The 26,268-nt window shown below is 39.8% G+C and overlaps 1 protein-coding gene across 2 annotated transcripts in view; it reads right to left on the bottom strand.

Moving 5' to 3' along the window:
- Nucleotides 1-26,268, bottom strand: part of BMX (BMX non-receptor tyrosine kinase) — a 62,104-nt gene that overhangs the window by 19,520 nt on the left and 16,316 nt on the right. For both annotated transcript variants that reach the window (XM_080910307.1, XM_080910308.1), the window contains 7 exons: nt 23,503-23,678; nt 22,521-22,577; nt 20,370-20,441; nt 19,420-19,473; nt 10,535-10,589; nt 8,404-8,483; nt 5,644-5,771 (listed from right to left, as the gene is read on the bottom strand). In XM_080910307.1, the coding sequence (XP_080766433.1) occupies nt 5,644-5,771; nt 8,404-8,483; nt 10,535-10,589; nt 19,420-19,473; nt 20,370-20,441; nt 22,521-22,577; nt 23,503-23,678 (622 nt within the window). The remainder of the gene's footprint in view (nt 1-5,643; nt 5,772-8,403; nt 8,484-10,534; nt 10,590-19,419; nt 19,474-20,369; nt 20,442-22,520; nt 22,578-23,502; nt 23,679-26,268) is intronic.

Here is a 26,268-nt window from a genome sequence, read left to right as displayed (position 1 = left end):
TATGGGGCCGTTAGTTCAATTAGTACACAGTTAGTAAAGCCCTTGAAGCACAAACACAAGGATCTGTTTGGTTCCCAGTACCCACGGAAAAATCTGGCACCCTGGTACGCATCTTTGATTCTAGCACTAAGAAGGCAGACAGATCCCTGGAGATTGATGATAAACCAACTTAGTGGGCTTCAGGTTCAGTGAGACCTGCTGTGTCAAAAAAAAAAAAAAAAAAAAAAAAAAAAAAAAAAAAAAAAAAGAAAAAAAGAAAAAAAGAAAAAAGAAAAGAAAAAGAGAAAGTTGAGAGTGACTGAGGAAAGCACCCAATATTGACCTTATCTTAGTTGCTGTGACGAGACCCCATCAGGTAATTTTATTAAGGACATTTAATTGGGGCTGGCTTACAGTTTCAGAGGTCTAGCCCATTATTATCATGATGAGAAGCATGATGACATGCAGGAAGCTGCTGGTGCAGTAGCTGAGGGCTACATACATCCTGATTCATACGTAGGGGGCTGGGGAGAAAGACAGACAGAGAGGGAGGGACAGAGGGAGGGACAAGCAAGAGAACAAAGGAGTGCCTAGCCCTTCAATGGACTTTTGAAACTTCAAAGCCCACCCCCAGTAGTACACTTTCTCTAACAAGACCTTACCTCCTAATCCTTCTAATTCTTTCCAATTGTGCCATTCCCTCATGACTAAGCTTTCAAAATATGAGCCTGTGGGGTCCTTCTAAGTCAAAATACCACGTACTTTACACACACATGCACATATGTGCATGCACATACATGTACACACACAAACGTGTACAATATATACTACTCCCCCACAGGAAATTATTACAAAAATAGGGATACTCACCACTTACGCAATATTTTAAAAGAAAACACCAGCTCATATCAAATATAAAAAATTGTTACTAGTAGGATTGTACACTTCTGCAAACCATTTGACAACTTCACATTTTCAAATGCTCACAGCCTTTGTGAAGCTAGCAGTAGAATCATTCAAGCAAACGTACAGAGCTATATGTGTAGTGCTGTGCAACAAAATATTCATTAAAATGTAAAAATATCACACATGATCCAATGCTAATCACCAGAGGGTTACTGCAAAATATAACAGAATTATACGTAGCTGTAGAAGAGAACAAGGTAAGCCATGGATATTTGCATGGAAAACCCTATGAGGTAGGGGTAGTAAGGAAATAAATTCAATAGTATGCATATAGTGATTTTATCTCCGTAAAGTATGTTTATGAATACGTAATTCATTTTTTCAATTGAACAACTTTATTTTAAAAAGCAGAGATAAATGTACAAATTTTAAAAGCATTTTTTCATAAAAGTATATGAATACATTTTTTCAGTACTTGATTTTTTTTAAAGGTTTGATAGTATGCATTAAAATCTTACTAGTTACAATGAGCATACAGTACATGTAAAACAAGATGTAACCTGGAAATAGTCAAAGTTTTCTTGGTGTGTAAAGATTAAGCATAATGATTCTTCATTTTTTTTTTTTGGCCTTTGCTTTTCTTGAACTTCATATAGTCTCTGAGTTGTTTCTGGGGTGCTCAGAGCTTTCTGGGGTTAGTATCCAATTATCAGTGACTGCATATTATGTCTGTTCTTTTGTGACTGGGTTAACTCACTCAGGATGATATTCTCTAGATGCATCCGTTTTCTTAAGAATTTCATAAATTCATTGTTTCTGATAGCTGAGTAGTACTCCATTGTGTAAATATACCACAATTTTTGTATCCATCCATCTACTGAAGGACATCTGGGTCCTTTCCAGTTTCTGGCTATTATAAATAGAGCTGCTATGAACATTGTGGTGCATGTGTCTTTGTTGTATGTTGGAGCATCTCTGGGGTATATGCCCAGAAGTGGAATGAGTGGGTCTTCAGGTAGTACTATATCCAATTTTCTGAGGAACCGCCAGACTGATTTCCAGAGTGGTTGTACCAGTTTACATCCCCACCAACAGTGGAGAAGTGTTCCTCTTTCTCTACATCCTCGCCAGCATCTGCTGTCATCTGAATTTTTGATCTTGGCCATTCTGACTGGTGTGAGGTGGAATCTCAGGGTTGTTTTGATTTGCATTTCCCTGATGACTAAGGATGTCGAGCACTTCCTTAGATGCTTCTCAGCCATTCGATATTCCTCAATTGAGAACTTTCTGTTTAGCTCTGTACCCCATTTTTTAATAGGATTCTTTGATTCTCTGGTGTCTAACTTCTTGAGTTCTTTGTATACCTTGGATATTAGGCCTCTATCAGATGTGGGGTTGGTAAAGAGCTTTTCCCACTCTGGTGGCTGCCATTTTGTTTTCTTGACAGTGTCCTTAGCCTTACAGAAACTTTGCAATCTCATTAAGTCCCATTTGTCGATATTTGACCTTAGAGCATGAGCCATTGGTGTTCTGTTCAGGAAATTTTCTCCTGTGCTTATGTGTTCTAAGGTTTTCCCTACTTTCTCTTCTAATAGTTTCAGTGTACCTAATTTAATGTGGAGATCTTTGATCCACTTGCAATTGAGATTTGTACAAGGGAGATAGAAAGGGTCTATTTTCATTCTTCTGCATGATGAGTGCCAGTTGGACCAACACAATTTGTTGAAGAGGATATCCTTTTTCCATTGGATGTTTACAGCTCCTTTGTCAAAATCAAGTGGCCATATGTGTGACTTCTCATTTCTGGATCTTCTACTCTATTCCATTGATTCACATGCCTATTTCTGTACCAGTACCATGCAGTTTTTAACACAATTACCTTGTCATATAGTTTGAGGTCAGGGATGGTGATTCCCGCAGATGATTTTTGGTGTTGAGGATGGATTTCGCTATCCTAGGTTTTTTGTTATTCCAGATGAAATTGCACATTGCTCTTTCCAACTCTATGAAGAATTGGGTTAGAATTTTGATGGGGACTGCATTGAATCTGTAGATTGCTTTTGGTAGGATGGCCATTTTTACAATGTTGATCCTTCCAATTCATGAGCATGGGAGATCTTTTCATTTTCTGAGATCTTCCTCGATTTCCTTCTTTAGAGGTTTGAAGTTCTTGTCATACAGGTACTTCACTTGCTTAGTTAGAGTCACACCAAGGTATTTCACATTGTTTGTGACTATTGTGAAGGGTATCTTTTCCCTAATTTCTTTCTCCTCATGTTTGTCCTTTGTCTAGAGGAAGGCTACTGATTTTTTTTTTTTAGTTAATTTTATATCCAGCCACTTTGCAGAACTTGTTCATCAGCTGTAGAAGTTCTCTAGTGGAATTTTTGGGGTCACATACGTATATCATGTCATCTGCAAACAGTGATGTTTCTACTTCTTCCTTTCCAATTTGTATCCCTTTGATTTCCTTTTGCTGTCTAATTGAACCAGCCAGGACTTCCAGTACTATGTTGAATAGGTAGGGGGAGAGGGGGCAGCCTTGTCGAGTCCCTGATTTTAGTGGGGTTGCTTCAAGTTTCTCACCATTAAGTTTGATGTTGGCTGTTGGTTTGCTGTATATTGCTTTTATTATGTTTAGGTATGGGCCTTGGTGAATATTTAATTCTTATGTAACAAATACTAGCATATATATACAAACACATATCATGACTGACACTATCCTGTACTGAGAAGTTAGCAATCCAATGATGCTCATTTTTCTAATATTTGAATTTTATGAACAACTTATTTTTATGGTCTAGGAAAAAAACTCTGGAAATAAAGTTTTACTAAACAATTTTCCTTTTAAGCATAAAGACATGGTTCAGTGGTTAAGAGTACTGTACTGCACTTTCAGGGGATCTGAGTTTGGTTCTCATCAGGTGGCTCTCAACCATTTGTTACTGCAGTTCTAGAGGATATAATGTCCTCTACTTCTGGCTTCTGTAGGCACTGCATTCATATCCACAACACACACACACACACACACACACACACACACACACACACACACACACACACACACACAATTATAAAACATAGTTTTATTGTTGAAAAAGTGTTAAGTAACCTAAATGTAATCAGCTTTCTTATGTAGTCCATCTCTACTGGCTTTAGTAACGGCTCCTAAACACACCCTTTTAACTAAAGGAAAGAGGAAATCCTGCGTCACAGTCTCAGTGAATGCTCAGCTCCATTCCTTTCCTCTTCAGTTTCTTGAAAGTCAAATAGTTTTGTAGTTTAAGCAGTTTTTGAGTTTAATAAGTCATTAACTGCTCAGTACCAGCTGTGGAAAATCTCCAGTGATTTTGAACTCCTGGCTGATCAACTCATGCCTCTTCCATTCCTTCATGACTTCACAGGTAAGGTCAGCAGGAAACTCACTGGTCACCTTCATGGTGACCTCTCCATTATTCTGTCTCACTCGGAACCACTTTCAGTTTATTTACTATGCAATAGACAGTCCCTGTTTGTACTCATCTAGCTTTGGTTAATGTACCACTGCTTTGTCTTTCTGCTACACATGTGGTGGGTTTGATTTATTTACAATATATGCTGTGCCATTTTGATTTTAATTTTGGTTGGTTAGTTAAATAAATATGTGGCACTCAGACCACTTGAGGTAATAGTTAAAAAAAAAAAACCCAAAAAAACAGTGTCAGAATTGATCCAGTTTCATCTCAGCTGTGTTATACCTGGACATTTTAGATGTTTACCAAAGGTCTTTTATGAAGAAGAAAGTAAATGTGTAAACTAATTGACGTGTGACGTTTATGAATAATGCTGGCTCTGAACAAACTTTTGAAAACGTAATGTTTTCAAACTTAAAGTGTTTGAATAAACTGAAAAAAGCATGAATTTTGGAATCTCTGAATGCCTTGGTTCTCAGTATTATCACTCTATTGAATTTTTTTTCTTATTAAAGTATGTAGTTTTAAAGACTTTTTTCCTGACAGTATTATGTAATTTTTTAGCATGGGTAGATGAGAGTGTCGCTTGTATGTTACCATACAGCTGACATGTATTTTTTTGTCTATTCTTTATTATCTTAGTAGTTTCATGCTGTGTATGTACTATAACCAACTATTGCCTATGAGAAACATGTAAGATAATGTATTTACAGTCATTGTTACAAGTTTATAATGTATTTTTCTATCTTGTTTTATATGTATGTTATATAACATTCAAAAGAATATTTTTCTTGATTGAGAAAAGGATACAAAATGCAAAATGCATAATTTTGATAACTGAAAATGACCAATTGTTTTGCAGTACTTTATTATATTGGGTGTTTTCTCTTTCTTGGGCTTTTAGTTAGCTGATGAATAAATACATTAGACACTTCTGGGTTTTAGTTGGGATTAAACATAGCTTGCATTTTAATTCTTTGGTTCTTTGCTGTTTCTATTAACCCATAGCATTATTTTAATAAATGTAATAATACCAACCTACTACTAAAAAATAAACCAGGTAAAATCTAAAGAAAAAAATTACTTTTAACTCGCTCAACTTAATTAACCATATTCTTTCTAGTTTCGTAGAGTGAATTGTGTTATATTTGTGAGCCACAAATCATAACAGACAGAGATTGATAGCATTTTTCTTCATTTCTTGGTATACTATTAATCAAGAATATTAACAAGATTATTGGTATCCAAAAAAGCTGACATTTATATTGGAGGGACCACAAACGAAAAAAAAAATGAGTTAATTTACCTGCTGAGTTATGTTGGTGATAGTGAATGAGCTTTGGAATGGAATCAAAGCAGTAGTTTTCAGCCAGGTATAATTTATTTTCAGCATTGGTATGCACGTGGTAATGTTTGACAGTTCCTTTTTTATCACTAGTAAGAAAGAAAGACAATGTTAGGATGTTCTCAGTACACAACAAAAATGTGATGAAATAGTGAGTAGATAAATATTTTGAATCTATTCACAAACTGGGGAGTAGGAAGGCAGGGATGGTCACCCAAACTTGCCACCTGGTGTTTCCCAGAAAGAAGGTGCACTACCTGTCACACAAGAGCAAGGTCACAGGATCTCTGTGTTGCAAATGGCTGGTCTGCTGGTGGTGTCACTATGAGTTGATGACATTTCATAAAAGGGTTTTGCTTTCCCAATGGACATATCTTTAAAAACTCCCACACCTTAAGACAAGGCTCAGGGATCACTGTGGAGGAGGGGATGGGAGGATTGGAAGAGCCAGAGGATCAGGGAGTTTGCTTAAGACTGTGTCTCCTGATAAAATCAGAAGCTATACTCATGAAGTCTCACAAACAGGACTCCCCAAGTGTGAGCTGGACAAAAACAACACCAATGAACATCCCAGACTGGATGGGGGGAAAGGCCCATGAGCCTTTCAGCCCTACAGAAAGAACTCCAGGCAACCGAGGAAAGCTGGGAGCAAGAAAGAAAGCTGGTCCTCCCCCAGAAAGAGCACACCAACTGGTTTTCCTGTGCTGAACATTTGGCCTTGGAAACATACATACAAGTAATCAAGCAAAATTATATGAGCCATTACTGGCTGGTTTTTCTGTTAACACAAACTAGAGTCATCAGAGAGGAAGGAGCTTCCCTTGAAGAAATGCCTCCATGAGATCCAGCTGTAAGGCATTTTCTCAACTAGTGATCATGGTGGGAGGGTCCAGCTCATGGTGGGTGGTGCCATCCCTGGGCTGGTAGACCTGGGTTCTATAAGAAAGCATGCTGAGCAAGTCAGGGGAAGCAAGCCAGTAAGTAACATCCCTCCATGGTCTCTGCATCAGCTCCTGCCTCCTGGGTCCTGCCTTGTTTGACTTCCTGCCCTGATTTCCTTCAATAATGAACAGTGATACAGAAGTGTAAGCCAAACAAACCCTTTTCTCCCCAAGTTGCTTTTTGGCCATGGTGTTTTGTTGTGGCAATAGTAACTCTGACTAAGCTCAACAAGTTATATATTTAGGACTATATACGTATACATGCATGCAATAACAATTGCTGAAGAAAGAAACCATGAATTTGAAAGAGATTGGAAACCAGTATATGAAAGGGTTTGGAGGGAAAAAGAGCAAGGGAGAAACATTGTAATTAAATTATAACTTCAAAAATATTTAAAAATGGATATTGCTTTCATTTAATTCCTTATCTATTAAATATTTTTCTACTGGATCAATGTCCAAAATGAATCTGGGATAATGAAGTTAAAGAGGCAGACATCTGACATTTCACTCGACTCTATCCAGAGGGCCACAGCTGTTTTGATGCTTAGTCAACAGCGTGTTCTCTAGTCGTTAGATTTGTTTCAGACAATGACCATGTAAATCTAGTATATGTGCTTATTAGAAGTATGGATTCTGGAATTGGCAAATGCTGCATGGTCATTCAAGTTTCACCCTGTTATTTCAATAGAAAGTAAGTATTCTATTTAAAAAAATTTCAAAATAAAATATCTTTATCATCTAATTATTACAAATGCATATGCATGCTCTGTGGGGTGGGGCTCACATCTACACAAGTCATTCATTGTAGCTGTTAAGAAATATTTCTTTCAAATGGTCTATATCAATTCAGTGTCAGTTCAACCCCAGTCCCCAAAACACCAAGGGTTTCAAAGACACACTAGTGTGGATGAAAGAATATGACTTGGTTGTTGGTGGCCTAGCTTCAGATTGGTCACTCTGCCTTATGGGCTAGTCTTTAAGAGCTCTTTTGAATCCCAATCTCTTCATCTGCAAAGCATCTTGTTTACTCTGGATGGGGCTTTACAAGGAATACAAGATGGACTAGCCCATGGGAAAGTGATTTATAAATCTCTGGATGATGCATGCCTGTAATCCCAGCACTGGGGACACAAGAGTTGGAGGCTACATAGTGAGACTCTGTCTCGAGGAAATCAACTTCTGGAGACGGTTCCTGATGATGCTGACCTTGGCGAGATGATGTTGGGAAGTCTTACACACCTGAGGGTCAGGCATACAAGAGGAGGCAGAACTACTCCTTCATACCAGAAGCACTATTAACAATAACTGCTCCATCATTTGGTGTTCCAGTGTTCCAGACAGTATCCTAATGTAATACATGGATTAAGTGATTTTATTCATAGAACAGAAAAATCATTTTTAAAAGGGTAAAGCTGGGCACTTGGACTAGCTTTTCTGCTCAGTGGGCAGGTTGGGTTGTGAGTTTAGAATGATATCACTCTTTTTTATGTTTCTTCTTCTGTGCGAGGAATCCACACTGTTGTTTCAATAAATGTTTATGGAGGCATGCCATGCTCACAGCACTCTCCCATGGACAGAAGGTTACTTACTCAGTGTATAGCCTTTTGTAAGTCCAACGTAGGAAGGCAATGGCTAATTGCAATATTCAACACAGATACTTTGACCATAAATTTCAGGGTTCAAGAGTGGTGTCTCACCTCAAAATATAACTAAGTGGTCATCATTTGCAAACAACAGTCATGAGAAGCAAAAGGAAATAAGTCTACATTGTACTTACTTTACAGCCTTACTAAATAAGGACACGGTGTACATTCCCATCTGGCTGGAATTTCTAACCATAAATGCTCCTTCTTTTCCCTGAAAAGGAAGAATAATGCTCATTATTTTGGAAAATGATTTTTCTATAAGCAGTAAGCAAAACTATTTTTAGATACACTTTAAATATCAGCAAAGGAACAGGTTAGCCAACACAGCACAGGATTCCAGCTTAGCTGTCTTTCTTTTCTCGCTCAGTTCCTTTCCTCCTTTCCCTCTCCTTTCCTTCTGTTTTTCTTTTTTAGTACTGAGGATGGAAGCCAGGGCCTGACCTTTGCTAAGTAAGGGCTTCCCTTTGAGTTTTATCCTCATCCAAGTCAAAATCTTTATAGATCCATCCTGTATGTATTATCCTTCTAGATAATTTGCAACTCTAATTTTTGTTTTATACTTATGAAAGTTTAATGTTTCCCTGTTTAGGTATACATATGTGTGTGTATGTGTGTGATATCATTATATATATATGTATATATATACATATATATATATATATATCACCATTATATTCTGAAAATATTTGAAAAAATTAGCAATCAAGAATAAACACTTTGTTAAACTAGAGGCATTTATCTTTCTCAAGGATTTATGCCAGTTGTAAAGAGGGCCAGGTTCATAAAAAGCACAATAAACGATGGATATAACAGCTTGCCAAGTGAGTTCATAGCATTCTGTTTAACACATCTCAAAACAGAATTTGTGTGTTTAGTGTTTTATTAGACTGAATTGTAGCACAGTACCATTTTTTTCTAGATCAAAAGAATCTACTATAGGTAAGTTCATATCAATTAGCAATAAAATAAAGGAAATTAATTCCATGTCACATCTTCTGTGCTCTGGTTTCAGTGCTAATGAGCAGTGAAATCCAAATGAGAAAAAATTCTATTGACAACTCACATTAAGTCATTTTTCTTGGGCTCAAGATATATAAGGATATACAGTTTACTATGCTGTTTTGAATGAGAATGGATCCCATGTACTCAGATATTTGAATGTTTGTCCCTAATTGGTGGACTTCTCAGGGGGGATTAGGAGGTATGGCCTTGTTTGGAGCTGAGTTACTGGGCTTGGGGGTTGAGTTTTCAAAAGCCCACACCATTCTAGTTGGCTTTCTGTGTCTCATGGTTGTTGTCTCAACATGCAAGCTTTCAGCTGATTATCCAGCACCATGATTGCCTGCCTGATGCCATGCTCTCTACCAAGACTGGTCATGGATCAACCCTCTGAAATGCACTCTTTTCTTATATAAGTTGCCTTGCTCATGGTATCTCTTCATAGCAGTAGGAAAGTAACTAGGGAGGCATGCCTAGCATATCCTATTATATGGATTCCATCCCCAGCCCTGAAAAATGGAATTATCTCTCCTATTGGTGATTCTGTGCTACCTCCTCTCACCTTGATTCTGGACTGGGACATGTGACTTGCAATGGGACACCAGCCAATGCTTGCCAAAGCAGAGGGTCCCTAAGCTCTAAGTATTTACACGGCTGAGCTTGTCCAATTTGAAGGGTTTCTTTCTAGGATGAGGGTCCAAATCAATGCTTGGTGAGGCCATACAGGAAAGAACTGTGACACCCCAGTTGACTCTCCGTCATCCATCAGCAAAACATTCACCTGAATGAGCTGACTCACAGAATTGTGAGAAATAAAAAAATCTTTTTTTCAGGCTCTAAGTTTTGGGGTGGTTCATTTATTTTTGAAGAAAAGTTTTTTGAGTACATGGCCAGAGACAGCAAGTCTCTTGGTAACCAAAGTGGCTCCTACTGCTTAAGGTGGTTCCTTATATAGCTAGAGTTAGACATCAGGAGATGCTAGCAACCCAAAGGCCAATGCCATGGTGAGTTGAAACATTAGCAAAAATGTTTCTCAGAGAAATGCATTTATCCTGGGACCAGCCAGAGACAGATATTCTTGAGCTGCAAGTGTAGTCTAGCTGTAAGAATGCATGCTTAACATGTAAACACACACACACACACACACACACACACACACACACAGAGAGAGAGAGAGAGAGAGAGAGAGAGAGAGAGAGAGAGAGAGAGAGAGAGAGAAAGAGAGATTCTTTGAGATGAGTAGAGGAAAACACTATCATTTACCTTTTGTCTCAGTAACTGCTCAGATTGTGACCTGGAGATATTCCCAGCAAACCAGCTGCAAAAGAATTCTGGATTTGAGAATTAATAATTCTAAATAATACATTTTGTCCCTTAACTTTTGTCTCTGCAAAATGAGGCATTGGCCTATAGTATGAATTTCCAAACCTAATTATTGGACGGTATTTCCTGAAGATATTTTTCAAAACTTAGATTCTTTGTCTCTTCATTCCAATTATACTTCTGCGGTGAGGCCTAGCTAATATCAAATTGTGAGTAGGCTGCTAGAGTCCTAGTGACTTGTAACTAACCTACATTTCACTCTTTTGAATGAGGACCAGAGATTAGGTCCCTGACTATTGCAAAGGGAAAGCCAGGGTAACCAAGGATAAATAAACACTCTTGTCTTTTAACCCAACCATTTTTTTTAGTAACTCAATAGAAACACATTTTATATTAACTAGTTTCAACACAAAGGTTTTTCAATTTTTTTCTTCAGAACAGAAAGAGATAAACATCTAAGATGATATTCAGACAAGAGGCAAAGATGTGGGAAAGTCAAGTAGAATTGTTCTTTTTTTCTTTCTTTTTCTTCTTTTTTTAAAGAATTCTTTTTATATTAAAAAAAAAAACGAACAGAAGACTGTGATCTGGTATGGTGAGGGCGGCAGGCCCAAGCATGCCCAGGTATTATGAGGACAAGCTGGAGGGTGGTGCCTGTAGGTGGGTGGGGGTGTGAAGGACAACCTAGGTGCACGCCTGCTGAGGTCCCTGTGTACACTCCAGGAAGGAAAATCCCCACGGCAGGGTTTGAAGGAAGGCTACCACAGGGCTTTGCTGTATTATGTTTGGCGTGTAAAAGATCAATGTTGGATGCCAGATTAAGATTCAGAGGAAGAAAGGGATACTAATAACATTATGTTGAAAGCAAGATGAAAATTATTTAGGGTTTTCTCTGACCCTGAACAAAAGAACCAAAATAGGAAACACAGTAGCTGCCACATCTGCTAGACCTCTGGGCCAGGTGTTCCCTTCTCAGGACACCAGAGATAAACATCAGTGCTGTTTCTGAAAGATTCTGCTTTTTGAAGTCCTTTATAGAAGATCTGTGGAGCTGAACAACTACGGGCTTAGAACTTACTGTGTTTTGGGAATTGCCTAATAGAGAGACTGTGTTCAAGGGGACTGTTCAATCTACTTGCACAGTATGTGCATCCAGGAGGCCACAATGAGATTGGCCTACTTAGCATAGGACCTGTTGTTAGCCTCCTACTTGGTTTCACTTTCCGGCCAACCCTCTCCTCATAAAGGGGTGATATCAGCCATAGTCCACATCCTCAGGTTCCAGGATCCAAAAAAGGAGAGTATAGGCCTACAAATTGCATCCTACTGAAAAGACTCTGGTCTTTTCTGGGTAATATGTTTCTGCTCTGTCCTTTGTGATCTTGGCTAGATCCTGGTCTCCTACTGTGTCAACACCATTCACATTCACATAGGATGAATGATGGGCCTCATCCCTAAACAAATGGAAACAACAGATTCTCACTATAGATAGCAAATGTCAATGACATGAAGTAGCTGGCAAAGTTTAGAATCCTGATCATTTTATTTTAACCACTTAGCACAGTAAAGAACTATCAGGAAACTAAATCTTCAGTTTGATTCTTACCATTATAGCTTCCGTATGGTTCTGTAGTTTACCGGGGCTAAAGTGGTCAGTGATTGGGAAGTGCACTTGCTGTTTTAAAAGTTTTGAAGCTGTGATGAGTCCCTAGGGTGTCACTGAGGTCTGCTCTATGTACTGCCTCCACTAACAGTGGGAAGTACTGCATCCTTCTGCTCTAGGTACTGCCCCATCTGGAGTGGGAGGTAACGCACCTTTCAGTCCTGCCACCTATGCCCCAAACTTGGTGTCTGTGTGCAGTGTTCGCCTTCTGCATGCTAGGAAGCTCGACTACTGAACCACAACTCCCACTAGTGCTTCAATTTCAACTGAGAGTAAAATGTGTTTGCATAAAATGCCTCCATTTGTCTAAATATAGCTTTATTTGGAGAAAGTCACATGTCTCATAACTGAGCCCTCATCTATAGAAGTGTTCCTGGAGCACACAGCACTCACCACTGTATATTTCCAGAACAGTTTCAACCTTTCCAGAAACCTACACTCGTTAGCAGTCTGTCCTTTTTCCCTCTATTCCAGATCTGTTAGATGAGTGGAATTATATAGTAGTCTTTTCTGAGTTCTGTTACCAAGTTTTAAAGGTTTATTCATGTGTAGCATCAGTCTGTAATGGAGTACTGCTGAATAACCTCCCATAGTAGACACATGCTTTTCTCCATCCAGAAGAGGAGCTCTGAGATGTTTCTACTTTGGGGCTTTTGGCTAACTCTCAACTTCTGTGAAAAAGTTCAAAATGTTTCATTTAATACACACCTTAGAGTGGAACTCCAGGGTCGTATTATGACAGCCTCAATTCTATTTTCTACGATGATTTGACCACCATTCCATGCTCTCGTGGGATCCCTGCCCTGTTTGAGTTCATGTCCTGACATCCTTTAATAATAAACAGCAATGTAGAAGTGTAAGCTGAATAAACCCTTTCCTTCCCAAATTGCTTCTTGGTCATGATGTTTTGTGCAGGAATAGAAACCTAAGACAGCATATGTTGTATGTATATTGTATGTACCTTATTACCTACTCATCTAGCAGTGGGTATCCTGGTAGTTTCTACCCTGGAGCTCCTGACTATGCTGTGAACATGTATATACAAATATTCCTAAGACCCTGCTTTCAATTTTAGCATACACGCAGCAGATTGTATGTCATACCATGATTCTGTTTTTATTTGTAGGCACTGCCATAGTTTCCGTAGCAGCTACACTATTTTATGTCCTGTCAGCAATACACAAAGATCAGAACTGCCTATGTCCTTGTGAATCTTACTCTCTTATAGTGGCCATTCTAATAGGTATGACGTTCTACCAGTGCTTCTGTGTCCTATTTCTCTGACTACTGGTGTCACATGTTCTATATGCTTGGTGGCCTTCTTCATATATTGTTTGAAGAAATGTTTTTAGGTCCTTTACCCATTAATAGTTGAGTTGTTGGCTCTCTTTGAATTTTTGATAGTCATATCCACAAAAGCACTGACTTACCCAAGGGAGCTGACTCTAGCTTGCTCTGGGAATTTTAGGTTTAGCTCTTAGCTTTGCTCTTGAATGCATTCTGAGTTAGTCTTTGTGTGTGATGTAAGGTCTGGTTTTCTACTCCTTATGTGTGGCTATCTAGCTTTGCACATTGCCGTTTGGTGGGAAACCATCCCGCTGTGCATGGTGGGGTTATTTCTGAGTCCAGTCTCTCTTGTGGCTTCATGCCAACACCACTGCTTTGATGACTGGAGAATTTTAATAAAATTTTGAAATCAGAAAGTGTTTGATATATAATAAAAAATGTAAATACAAAATTAACCTTTGCTCATTTAATTAATGAGTCAAGAACATAGTGCCTTACTTTGTATGTGAAGTGCAACAGAAAAATTATGTTTCATGTGAGGTTAGACATGTCTGTGTCTCTCTGGCATGGGGTAAAATGTCACTCATGGGAATGAATAGTGTATGAGGTACAATGGAGCATGTATAGGTTTGGGGAATTAGGAGGAACCGACTAGAAGAAGAAAGATGTGCAGGAGAAGAGTGAGGTGGATGTCAAAGCTTGTGGGATGAAAACAAGGCAGAAAGTGTATTCTCAGTGAATGGTATTTTGCATGGTGTCAGTATTAACAGAAGAAGGAAATAACAGCAGCTGGATAGTTCAATAAGCTGGAAAGAGTCTTAGACCAGCCAGTTTGGAGATCTGAGCTCTAGAAAGAACTACCTCATCTATAGTTGTTTGACTCTGAGGAAGACTTAGTCTTTTTTTTGGCCATAGACGTTTCTATCTGTAAAGTTAAGAAGGAGGCTATCCTAATTTACTATACGTTGCTGAGATAAACAAAGCAAGTTGGGGAGGAAACAGTTTGATTCAGCTTTCAGGTTACACATGATTGAGGGAAATCAATGCAGGAACTCAAAGCAGAGCCTTGAAGTAAAGACCAGTGGTGGAACACTGGGAACTGGCTAGCTTCTGCTGACTCACTCACTTACCTTTCTTATATGACTTAGGTCCATTTACTTAGAGATGACACAACCCACAGTAGCCTGGTCCTCCATTTCAATGAGCGATTGAGAAAATGCCTCACAGCCAACAGCTAGAGGGCAATTCCCCATTTGAAGTTCCATCTTCCCAGGAGTGTCAAGTTGACAGCCAAGATTTGCTGTCACAGGGCTGATCTTTAGAAGCCCCTTTTAACTTACAAATGTTTAGCTAACACATGAGGTATTCGTGACAGTTTCTCTTTAACTCACATTTCAATCTAATAAAAGTTAATAAAAGAATTTTTAGAAAGAGTGATACAGAACAAAGCTTCTTTTGAAGGAGGTGTGTGTAGGGGGTGGGGACAGGGTTTCTTTGTGTAGCCTTGGCTGTCCTGAAACTTGCTTGGTAGACCAAGCTGGCCTCAAACTCAGAGATCCGACTGCCTCTGCCTTCTAAGTGCTGGGACTAAAGGTGTGAGCTAGCACTTCCTAGCAGAACACACCTTTTTAAGACATGAATTTGAGACCCCCATGTAGAATTAAATAATTGAATATGGAGGGTGAATCACAAAAACGGTGATAGTAAAAGCTTCCTGAAAGTGAAGCAAACAAAAAATGATTTTAAACTAAATATGTGATGAATCAGGTATTTCTGGCAATGCCTGCCCATGTTACATGATACAACTTCATCACTGCAACCATGTTCTGAAGATATAATATGCACACTTTGCAATGGGCATTTTATCATACCCATAATACTAATGAAATAGCATGACCCAGAGTCAAGGCTACTGTGCATTATGCATCACAATATTTCTGTTATACATACAATCCACAGTAGCCTGATTGTCTGCTCTCATAGAAACGTAATGGCTTAATTCCTGAAAACAAAGATCTAATCTTTCTGTACCATTATTTCTCAGCACGTAAGGAAGTATCAAATCCATATATCTTTGCACTGCATTTTATTGGAATGTTTCAATATAATAATTGCCATTTGAACTGTTTTTTCTGGAATTTCATTAAAACAATTGTTCAGTGAATTTTAGTTTGACATTAGAGCAGACTTTCCAACAATTTCTAAGATGAGCTTAAACATTTTCCCATTTTACTGTATCTCTACGCAAAGCGGCATTTTCAGCACTGACAACTGTCAAATCAAAACTGCTCATCAGGGGCTGGAGAGAAGGCTTAAATAAGAACACGAACTGCTCTTACAGAGGATATGAATTCTATTCCCAGCAAGCACATAGTGACTTATAACTGGTTGTAACTCCAGTTCCAGGGGATCTAACACCCTCTTCTGGCCTCTCTGGGCATGAAGCATGTAAGTGGGACACATACATACACTTAGGTAAAACACCCATACACATAGAATAAAATAATATAAAAATATGTTTAAAAAGCTAATCAATTCTGTAAAACATTGAAGATGTTCTTCTTTCACTATCTGATATTCAACCAGTGTCTAATACTTTATGTAATGTGAACAAGCAAGAATTTGCTAGGAATTGCATGAATTTCTTTAATAAATGGTAAAGTTATATGTAAATTAAGAATTGTTTTAAAATAAAGCTTTTTTATGATTTGTTATCAGTAAAAGTTTGGTTTCTACACTTATTTTATAACTCTATATACCTTGGGACACAAAGTTTTCTCTGATAAAAAATGGCTGCAGTGAATATACAACTATGGGTAGATAGAAGGAAGAAAGCATCAGGAATAGATTCATAGACTTGGACATGAAAGGTGGGATGGTATATATACTGCATTGCCTCAGTGGGCCTTGGGCATAGCATAGCAATCTGAGAAGGCTTGAACCTCAATTGAAGGCTTGTTCAGATCAGATTGGCCTGTGGACATCTATGTGTGGGACTGACCTGGTTGTTAGTTGATGTAGGAATATTGAGCCCACTGAAAGTGGTGCCATTTCTGGCAAGGTGTTCCTAGGCTATATAGAAAAGCTAGCTAAGCATAGCCATGTGAGCAATCCAGCAAGCAGCATTCTTCCATGGTTTCTGCTGTATTCCTCAGCTGTGAGAACTCCCTGCTTGGAGGTAATGCTGCATGAAATAGCAAGCAGTCCTGCCTTCAAATTCTTGCTTGAGTTTCTGCCTTGACTTCCTGTAGTGACAGATGGTGACCTGCAGACATGAGCAAAATGAGTCCTTTCCTCCCTTCAGTTGCGTTTGGTCAGTGCTTCAACACAGCGGAGAGCGAACTAAGATACACACCTTCCTAACCTTCTGCATGAACAGACATGTTACCTGTGCCATTATTTTGCTGAGTCCTGGCTCTGCTTAGTTTTTAAAATGTAGTATTTAATGTTGAAAGAGCAGGGGCCCAGCTCTAGTCCTAACCTGAATTTCTATCTAAATCCCAGGGCCTCCATCTTTATTTCAATAAAGTTGAACTGATGATTGAATTTGAACGTAAGATCCAGCAATGGTAGCATAGACAGTATAAGACATAGGGGAACATTGGGTAAGATGTAGTGTCATCCTTGGGACCCTCAGAGACTGAACCAGCAACCAAAGAGCATACACAGGTTGGAACTAGGCCTCCCCGCACATTTGTAGCAGATGTGCTGCCTGGTGTCCATGTGGGTCCTGAACAACTGGAACAGGGGCTGTCCCAAAAGCTGTTGTTTGTCCATGGGATATGTTCTTCTAGCTGGGCTGCCTTGTCTGGCCTCAGTGGAAGAGGATGTGCCTAGCCCCATGGAGACTTGTTGTCCAGGATGGGGGAATAGTTAGGGGGCCCCATCAGTTCTTGGGAGAAGGGAATGGGGGATGAGAAAGGATTGTGGGAGAGAGTGACCAGGAAGGGAACAATGAGCAGGATGTAAAGTGAAATAATAATGATGATGATAAAAATTTGGGGTCATATAGCTCTAAAAGTCTTGAGTTCCTTTTGAGAAATCTTTTTTTGAGTTTTGAAAGAGACAGGTCTTTTAATTTACAATGTGTAAATTTCTCACTTTATTTCAACCTAGTGTAGACAGTGTGGAAGAACTTCTATTCACCTCAGCGCTAAGACTAAACCTTGACAATGTAAGGATTTGCTCTCCTCCTCAGAGACAGGAACTGAAGCAGAAATCACAGAGGAATTCTTACTGGCTTGCTTTCCATAGCTTGCTGCTTTCTTGTAGCAATCAGAACCACTTGCTCAGGGGTGACCCTGCCTACAGCTGAGATGGACCCCTCCCACTTATTATCAACCAAGACAACGCCCCATGGACATGCTCACAGGCCACTCTGATGGAGGCGAATCTTCAACTGAAGTTCTCTCTTCCCAGGTTTTTGTCAAGTTGATAGCTAACGTTAACTATGACAGGAGGCTCAAATGTAAAAAGTAGAACCATGAGAGAATGGGGGCTGTACTGCACCTTCCCTAATGTGTCAAGGATGCTTAGAACTTGGGCATAGTAAAAGGAGAAGAGGAAGCATACAGGTCTATTGTAAAAAGCTCCCACCTCACAGGTAACCAATAAACCAAATAATAGCACTCTCTCAAAGAGAACTAGATGTGTATGAGTCCTAGTGTCCATATGTGTTAGCATTCTGTCTAAGCTCCACCCCACAGTTCCCTAGCAACAGCCAGGTATGACTGGCACTATAAAAGGGGCTGCTTGCCCCCTCCTCACACAAACGTTTGCTCTTGCTCTTTTGCTCTCTTATTCTCTTGCCATCTTGCTCTCTTATTCTCTTTCCCCTTTGTCCCTTCTCTCCCCATTTCCTTTCCCTCTCTCTCTCCATGTGCTCATGACTGACCTCTACTCCCCTGCTCCTCTACTTCCCCCCTCACCTCTACTACTACCCTCTTAACTCCCCTCCCCATGCCCTGAATAAACTCTGTTCTATACTATACTATACTCTCATGTGGCTGGTCCCTCACAAGGACTGGATGCTTCAGCATGGGCCCATCAAAAGCATCCCCTTCGCCCACACCTCACCACACCTCCATAGAACATAACCCCCTACTCTCTCATCTTTTTATAAACACATCAATTTGAATCCTAAAACTTTCTAAAGTCCTTTATGTGACTACCAAATACAAAATGATATACTATTCTAATTTTTCTTTATCACAAATCTTTAAGTCTAGGAAATAATAAAGTCAGTATTTATAGAAGGACAGAAACCTCTGAATTTTGGAAAGAACCTTAAAGAAACCTTAACCTTAGGCCTACCCAAGGAAAGAGTTAAAGCAGCCACTTATTATTTTCCTAGAACAGATGAATTTGTGCCAGATGGATACTGGAACTTGTCTCTCTATCAGGGATCCCAATCGTAAAGCCAAATAATAAGCTCATCCTATGAATAAGACACTGCGGACATACATGCTGCTGTGTTGAGTAGCTCAGTGTGCTGCTGTGTAAAATTAGTGCATCATGCCAAATGCCTTAGTAAGAGTTTTCCAACGTTACCTTGATTAGAGGGATCCAGCCAGTAACTAATGAGCAGAACCATTACATTGTTTATCTATGAAATGATGACATTCAGCACCTGATAAATCCAGTGAGTATATGCAGCAGATTTAGATGGTCCAGACTGGGGAATACATCCTCACTGATAATAACTGAATTCATTAGCACCTGCTATTTAGAAAAATGGACCCAGGCCTCACATGAATTTACCCATGTAAATACAGCCTGCTGAGTCTGAACCTTCTGTTTTAATGCATTCATGGAATCAAATAAAAATATCTAATTCTAGTTTTAGAAAAACACACACAAGTCTTTCAACACTCACTCATAAGCATCCAGATTTTCCTCTTCTTCAGATGAACTTGACTCAGGGAATCCCCTTAAAAAAAGTTGAGAAACAGCGTGAATGCCAAACAAACAAGGAAAGCAAGAAAGCACACAGCTGCCTAGTACAGCAATACCAAGTTATTGTATCCACATAGACAAAAGCAAGACGTCGAAGTTTCCCTTTCGGAATTGGCAAAGGTGTCAGTCACATGAAATCGGTAACTCACAAGCTAAGTATGTGGCCAGTGCAGGAAGAGAACGCCTCTTCAATGCTAGAGGCTCCTGGGAACTCCTGGGAACTCAATCAGGTTGTTTAGACTCTTTCAGAAGAACAAGCTTATGAAACACATGAAGAGTCCTGCAAAGATGGCTACCGTAGGAAGTTGAAAAGGTTGGTGCTGAGCCTGCAGAGACGGTTAAGAGCATTTCCTGCTCTTACAGAGAGCTTTTCTTCAGTTCTCAGTACCCACGCGGCAGTTCACAACCGGATGTAACTCTAATTCCGAGGGATCCAATGCCCTCTTCTGGCCTCCGTGGGCACTACACATATGTGGTACACATGCAGCCAAAATACTCATGCACAAAAAAAAAAATAAATAATAATAATATTTTTTAAAAATGTTGGTGATGTGCACAAAACTATTCTTAGAGAATAATTTATTCTGGGTTGCTTTCTATCATGTTAAAGTTGCCTGGGTCAGAGTATCATAGTACCAAAGTACTTTATGACTGATAAATAAATATACTCGATGTGAGGAGAACCTGAACCAAGGAGACCTCAGTGAGATTCACATGAGTACTCACTATGTTTGGACTATATTTACCTTGCATGTGAAACATCATTGCAAACTTATTTCAAATGGGCTTAGTTTTTTTTTTTTTTTTTTTTTTTTTTTCTGCAAATGGAAGTAAATTTTGAGTAGAAAGTAACATCTCAATTGGATTTACCATGACATCTTGGAGGTGCTGTGAGGTGCGATATTTCTTTCCAGTTGCTTACTGCAGGCTAGGTCTTCCTCACTGCAGGTAAAGGTATATGATTAGTGTGGTGCAAAGGAAAGTTCCTGGAAAGCCGTCTTCGTTAGCATTTTGTATAAGCTCCGCCCCACGGTCACCTGGCAACAGCCAGGCATGCCTGACTCGCTATAAAAGGAGATGCTACCCCTCTGCTCTGCTTTCTCTGGCTCTTGTCTTCCTGCTCCTGCTCTGTCCTCTCATCCCTTCCCCTTCTCTCCCCATTCCCCTCCTCCTCTATCTCCACGTGTTCATGGCCGGCCTCTGCGTCTCCTCTTCTCTCTTCTCTCTCTCTGCCCCTACTACCCTCTCAACTCCCCTCCTCATGCCCTGAATAAACTCTATTCTATACTATACCGTCTGTGACTGGTCCCTCAGGGGGAAGGGATGCCTCAGCATGGGCCCATGGAGGCACCCCCTTTCCCCCACAACTGACTTACACATTCTCCAAACATATTACCTCTCAGGCCATCTTCCGTTCTCTTGTCAGCCAGCCCCTGGCCCTCTCCGTGTGTGGCCTATCACCCTGCTACTGACAGTAAGCCTTCTGCAAGTGTATTAACTTAACAGACCTCTGGAAGAAGTCTTTTATTGCAGGTTTGAGGCAGAAAGCAGGCAGAGGGTAGAGTCCAGGTTGAACACTAAACCAGACCCAAGAGGAGGGAAGGAGTGGGAGAGGAAGCCGGAGTTGGGCTGACCAACTGCAGCAGCCCAGGCCGAAGCATAGCAATAATGGCTGTGTTACATAGGTCCCAGAGAACCTGAGGAAAGGCAGGCTGAAACTTCCCCCATTTAGGGTAAGGGGGTGAGAAATGTTGGGAGGGCCTCAGGTACTCAATGATGCTAACCAGCCACCTGCTTTGGTGTGTTATTAGGCGCATGATATGTTATTAGACATTTGGTGCTGGCTTCTTTGAAACTTAACAACCATTAGCTTCTACAAACTCCAAAGCTAAATTGTCATCTGGTCACATCTGAGGCCTATAACACAGGGGCACCCCTTTGCTATAGCCCCCCCCCACTATGTTTTTAAACCCATTAAAAATGTTTTTGTTTTATGGCTTTCTTTGCTCTGTTTCTATGAGAACTTCATGAAATTAAATTCTCCTTAGAACATGGAATTTGAGGTGACCTCAATTCGTGATCCTGGGCCATGGTCCCTCATATCTGGCTCCAAAATAAACTGTCTTATCCCCTTTGAGGTGAGAGCTGGGAGGTTTGTTGTTCCTGACAGTACATTTATAAATGTATTGTTATTGAATGTTAAGTGACAAACTGATTTAACTATTTGACTTTATTTGACATCTCGCTCTTTTCAGAGCAGCAGGCTAGGAATGAGGGAATTTACTCCAGCAGCAGGAACCTTGGGTCAGGAGACAGCCTGTGTGGCTTTGCTCGGCCTCTCTTGGGGATGTATAACTCTTTCTCTTACACATTTGTTAAGTACATTTCTCTCCTCTGCATTGTTGTGATTCGAGGGACTAATCTTGCAACTCATCTGGACAGTGATGAAGCAGCAAGCTCAGCAGACCTCTGCCAGCTGCCGTGTTCTTTCTTTCATTCTGAGTGTTAAGAGCACGAGGAACTGCTTACCTCCTACTAAAGTCCAAAGGTTTCTTTGTCTGGAATTTAGACCAGATTTCCTGTTTGCCTTCATAGCCCAGCTTTTTCCCCCCTAAACTACAATTCACAGGGACAGGCTGCTTTGTCAAGGAAACTATCCTCTGGCTTTGTTTTAGGATATGCCTATCGAATTCTAAATACCCCTGAGTCTAAAACGCCTCCTCCCCACCTGCTCTGCCAGCCTCCCCCATCCCCCACCCCCAGAAGAGAAGTTTGTCTTCCTCCTCTGTAAGTAACTTTCATCAAAAAAGTCAAAGCAATTTATTTAGGCTTGTGTTCTGTTTTTACATTCAGTCAGTGTGTGTGTGTATGTGTGTGTGTGTGTGTGTGTGTGTGTGTAGCTAGTTCACTGCTTCAATCATGGGTTCCCCCAGATAGCACTGGGGAACTAGTTGTGCCCTAGAGTGAAAAACCACAATTTATTATTTTTAAAAACATTTAAATTCAATGGTATATACTTACGTTTTTTCAGGCTCCACATGACTCTGTGGCTGATTCATCGGTACAGTAAGGCATTTGCTTTGAGGGTGAGAAGAGTAAGGGAATAAGAACATAAAAGGAGGTAAACGATGTGTCAGAGATATGCTCTGCATTTACTCTATGTAGAGACGGACATCAGCTGCCCTCTTCAGGGAAGCTGACATCTCTGATAATGACAGGTAGTGGACTGTATGTTGGGGATGAAGTCTAAGACAGGAAAAAAGGAAGGGATAACATTTGCCCCCCCCCCCCCATGATGTGGTTGCCATTCTGTTAAACATTTATTGAGCATCACGTATGGAACAGATCCCAAAGATAAACTGTCTTTTTTCCCCTCCTTCCTTCCTTCCTTTCTTAATTAATTAATCATTTTATTTGTTTACACTTCAAATTGTATCTCCCTTCCGGGTTACCCCTCTACAACCCCCACCCCCACCCCATTCTTCCTCTCCACCCTCTCCTTTGCCTATATGAGCATGCTCCTATACCCATTCACCCACTCCTGCCTCACCCCTCTAGTATCTCCCCAAGCTGGGGCATCAAGCCTACTTCCCCTCCCACTGATAGACTCACTTTCAATGTGCTTTCAGTTCTGACTGAAATCCTGTAAGGACTAAGTCAGCCTACCTACTGCAAACTCAACCTTTTATAGAAGGGAGACCTTTACAGACTATATGCTTAGAATTCGGCAGGTATTTGGAGGAATTGGGAGTGGAAAGGGGAAAGACTAAAATGCTAAAGCTATCATGAGGAATGTTGGATAGGATCACTGAAATCTACACTCTCAGCTCTAGAGGAGCCACTTGGCTTCCCCATTTTTTTTAGATCGAGTATTGAATGTTTCTGGAGATGACTACCCGAGTTCAGCAAATGCCTGCAGTACCAGTTTCGAGGCTGCAGTCTGGGGTTATGAAACAATGTTTGTTCTGTATTCTGGGCAGTCAGCATAAATGCTTAGCTTTACCTTTTCAGTTTTCTTACTTGCCACCAGTCAGGGCAGTCTTCCCTTGGAATATAGGGTATGCTGAGGGTTGGCTGGAAACCAGAACTTTTCTTTGAGTGGCTGTCATATTGGGGTGGATTGGCACTTGAGGATGATGCGTCCATTTTGAGAACAGGAACTGCCCTTGGAATCTTCAGCTTTGGAGGATTAAAAGAGATTTTATCAAATTACAAAAGAGACAGCTATCCATGAACAAACTGTATCAATTCCTACATAAAAGAAGGGATGTGGAAGAAAGGAGAAAAGGGAGGCACAGAGACAATATTAAGCATCAACAAGGATGCAGAACCACGGTTCACTCATGCTTTTGTTAGTTGGAAACCCATTTGCAGAACGTTGGAAGGCTGGGTGCCTATATTCTAGAGGGCAGCAATTATATGCTACATATCCAGCAGCTAAAACCCAATAATATGTAAAAGATTGTCATAGTAGAATAATTAGAATTTGATAAAATTGGAAAGTGCCAAAATACTTATCAAGATAATAACATAAAATATATTGCTGATGTCCATGTCCTAACTTGTAGAATCTGCAAATATTTTTCATGGGGAAAGAGATTCTGCTGACTATGACTAAAGGTAGGTGTTTTCAATGGAGGGATTATTCGGAGAGATAGAGATGAGCCTGATATAATCAGACTCAAGGATTAGGGAGACCATGTGAGTAGAGGCAGAGAGCAGAGAAGCTGCTGCCTCTCTAGTGACAAAGATGAAGGAAGGCGTTTGGAACCACTGCAAATGGAAACCTCCAGAAGCTTAAAAAAAAAAAAAAGGCAAGAAAAGATTGCCCCTAAGGTTTTCAGAAGAAGCAGTGGACTAGACCCATTTTAAGCTTTTGAAATTTAGAACTATGAAGCAATAACTCAATAAATCAAGTTGCTTTAAGTTACCAAATTTGTGGTAATTTGTTAGGATAACAATAAGTGTATAACCATATGATAGAATTTTATATGAAATGAGATAAAATATAACCACGTATTAAAAATTAAAACTCCCACTAACTGAACCAAAAAAAGACAGACAAGTGATTATGTAGTCTCTGTCTGTCTGTCTATCTATCAACTGATTGATCGATCGATCAATCTATCTATCACATGTGTGCATATGCATTCGCACATGTGTGTGCGCACGTGTGTATATGTGTGTGGGGGGTGTCTGGGTCTGTCTGTCTGTCTGTCTGTCTGTCTGTGTGAGGAGGTGTTTGGGTAAATCAAGCAAACAGTGAGGTTTAACATTTATCTGGCTAGCAATTGCTCTTGACTATTGTGCTAACTAAAATAAATTCTGAGTACCCCTGGAATTTCTTGATGGTCTATTTTTAATCTGAATGTGTTTTATGCAAATTGGTTCAGTTTTTGAAATGTTACAAACTGAGCATATTTGTGTGCTTTTCTGAATGCACATTAGACTATACTAAAAATTAATTCTGCATGAACCCTAAATTTAATTTCTTTTCTTGCATTGTATTTTCATTTTTTTGTTGCTGTTTTGTTTCAGGGATATCATTTATCTGGACTTGAGGATTTACCGTCCTAGAACTATTTGTTATAAAGGACCTCATCATTGACAAAATTTAAAGAAGGGTTCTCTCCAAAGATAAATGCATTATAAAATTATTCAAATTCAGTCTGAGCAGAATGACCATAAGTCTACCACCCCGGTTCAGAAAATATGCTCTCTACCAAGTACTACAACTCACACATGCACACATCATGTGTGCAAAAGCATGTGAGCGCGCACCTACACACATAGAGAAACACACACATGCAGGATGGGGTGGAGGGGGAGGAGCAGAAAAAGTGGGAGAAAGTGTGTGCACGGGTCTTTACACTGCCATCTGCTCTGTATATCCATCTCCCTGTGCCTTCTCTCTTACAAAAGTACCAGCCTTCAGCCTTATGGCCTACTCTTGCCCTGTATAATCTCATCTTGACCCCTAACTATAAACTAACCCTGAAGACATCTTGTTTGCAAATAATGCCACATTTTGAAATTCTGTACGGACATGAAACTGGAGAATGTTGCCTAATGTATTTTTTTAATAAGTTGTTTTTGTCAGTTGTGTTGATTCAGGAAAATGATACGGTTTTTATCAGAAGGAGAAAAATAATTACAACTTAAAACACACCACAGACCAAAGATGCCATTTCAGATGGCATCCTAGAGAACCGAGAGGCCACTTGAAACACCTTCTAGAATTTGAAGACTTTGCCACCTCCTTGGGAATTTTAAAAATAGAAGACTCTGGCTAGCGATAGAAGAAAGAGGAGGGTAAGATGCATATATTTTAATGAACCAGAGCTGTCAAAGTACTGTTTTTTTTTGTTTTGTTTTGTTTTTTGTTTTTTTTTTTTTCATAGAAAGGCTCCATCCCTGGTTCCAAAAAAACATCTTGAAGGGACTCTGTCTAAAATAGGTGGGATAACCCAGTGTAAAGTTTGGGGCTTGGCAAATGCTTTAAGGGCTGAGTGTCAAGACATCTTTCCTGTCATAAAGTTCTGTCTGAATCTGCCCCCATCAGCAGTAAATTTATACAATTCTCTCATAAGATAAAGACGTTTTGGAAAACTTGTGTAGCTGCCATCACTAATAGATCATAATAGGACATGCATAGCTATGTAAATGTCTTTTTATTTCACTATATTATTGTTACTTGGCTTTACCCAGAAAGAGTCAGAAGGCCCAGCAGTTCCCCAGCCAGTTGCTGCATACCAGAGCAAGGCAAAGG

The sequence above is a fragment of the Micromys minutus genome, assembly GCF_963924665.1.
Source record: "Micromys minutus genome assembly, chromosome: X".
Taxonomy (NCBI): Eukaryota; Metazoa; Chordata; class Mammalia; order Rodentia; family Muridae; genus Micromys; species Micromys minutus.
Note: the sequence above shows the minus strand (reverse complement) of the source record. Positions and strands in the feature narration are given on the sequence as shown.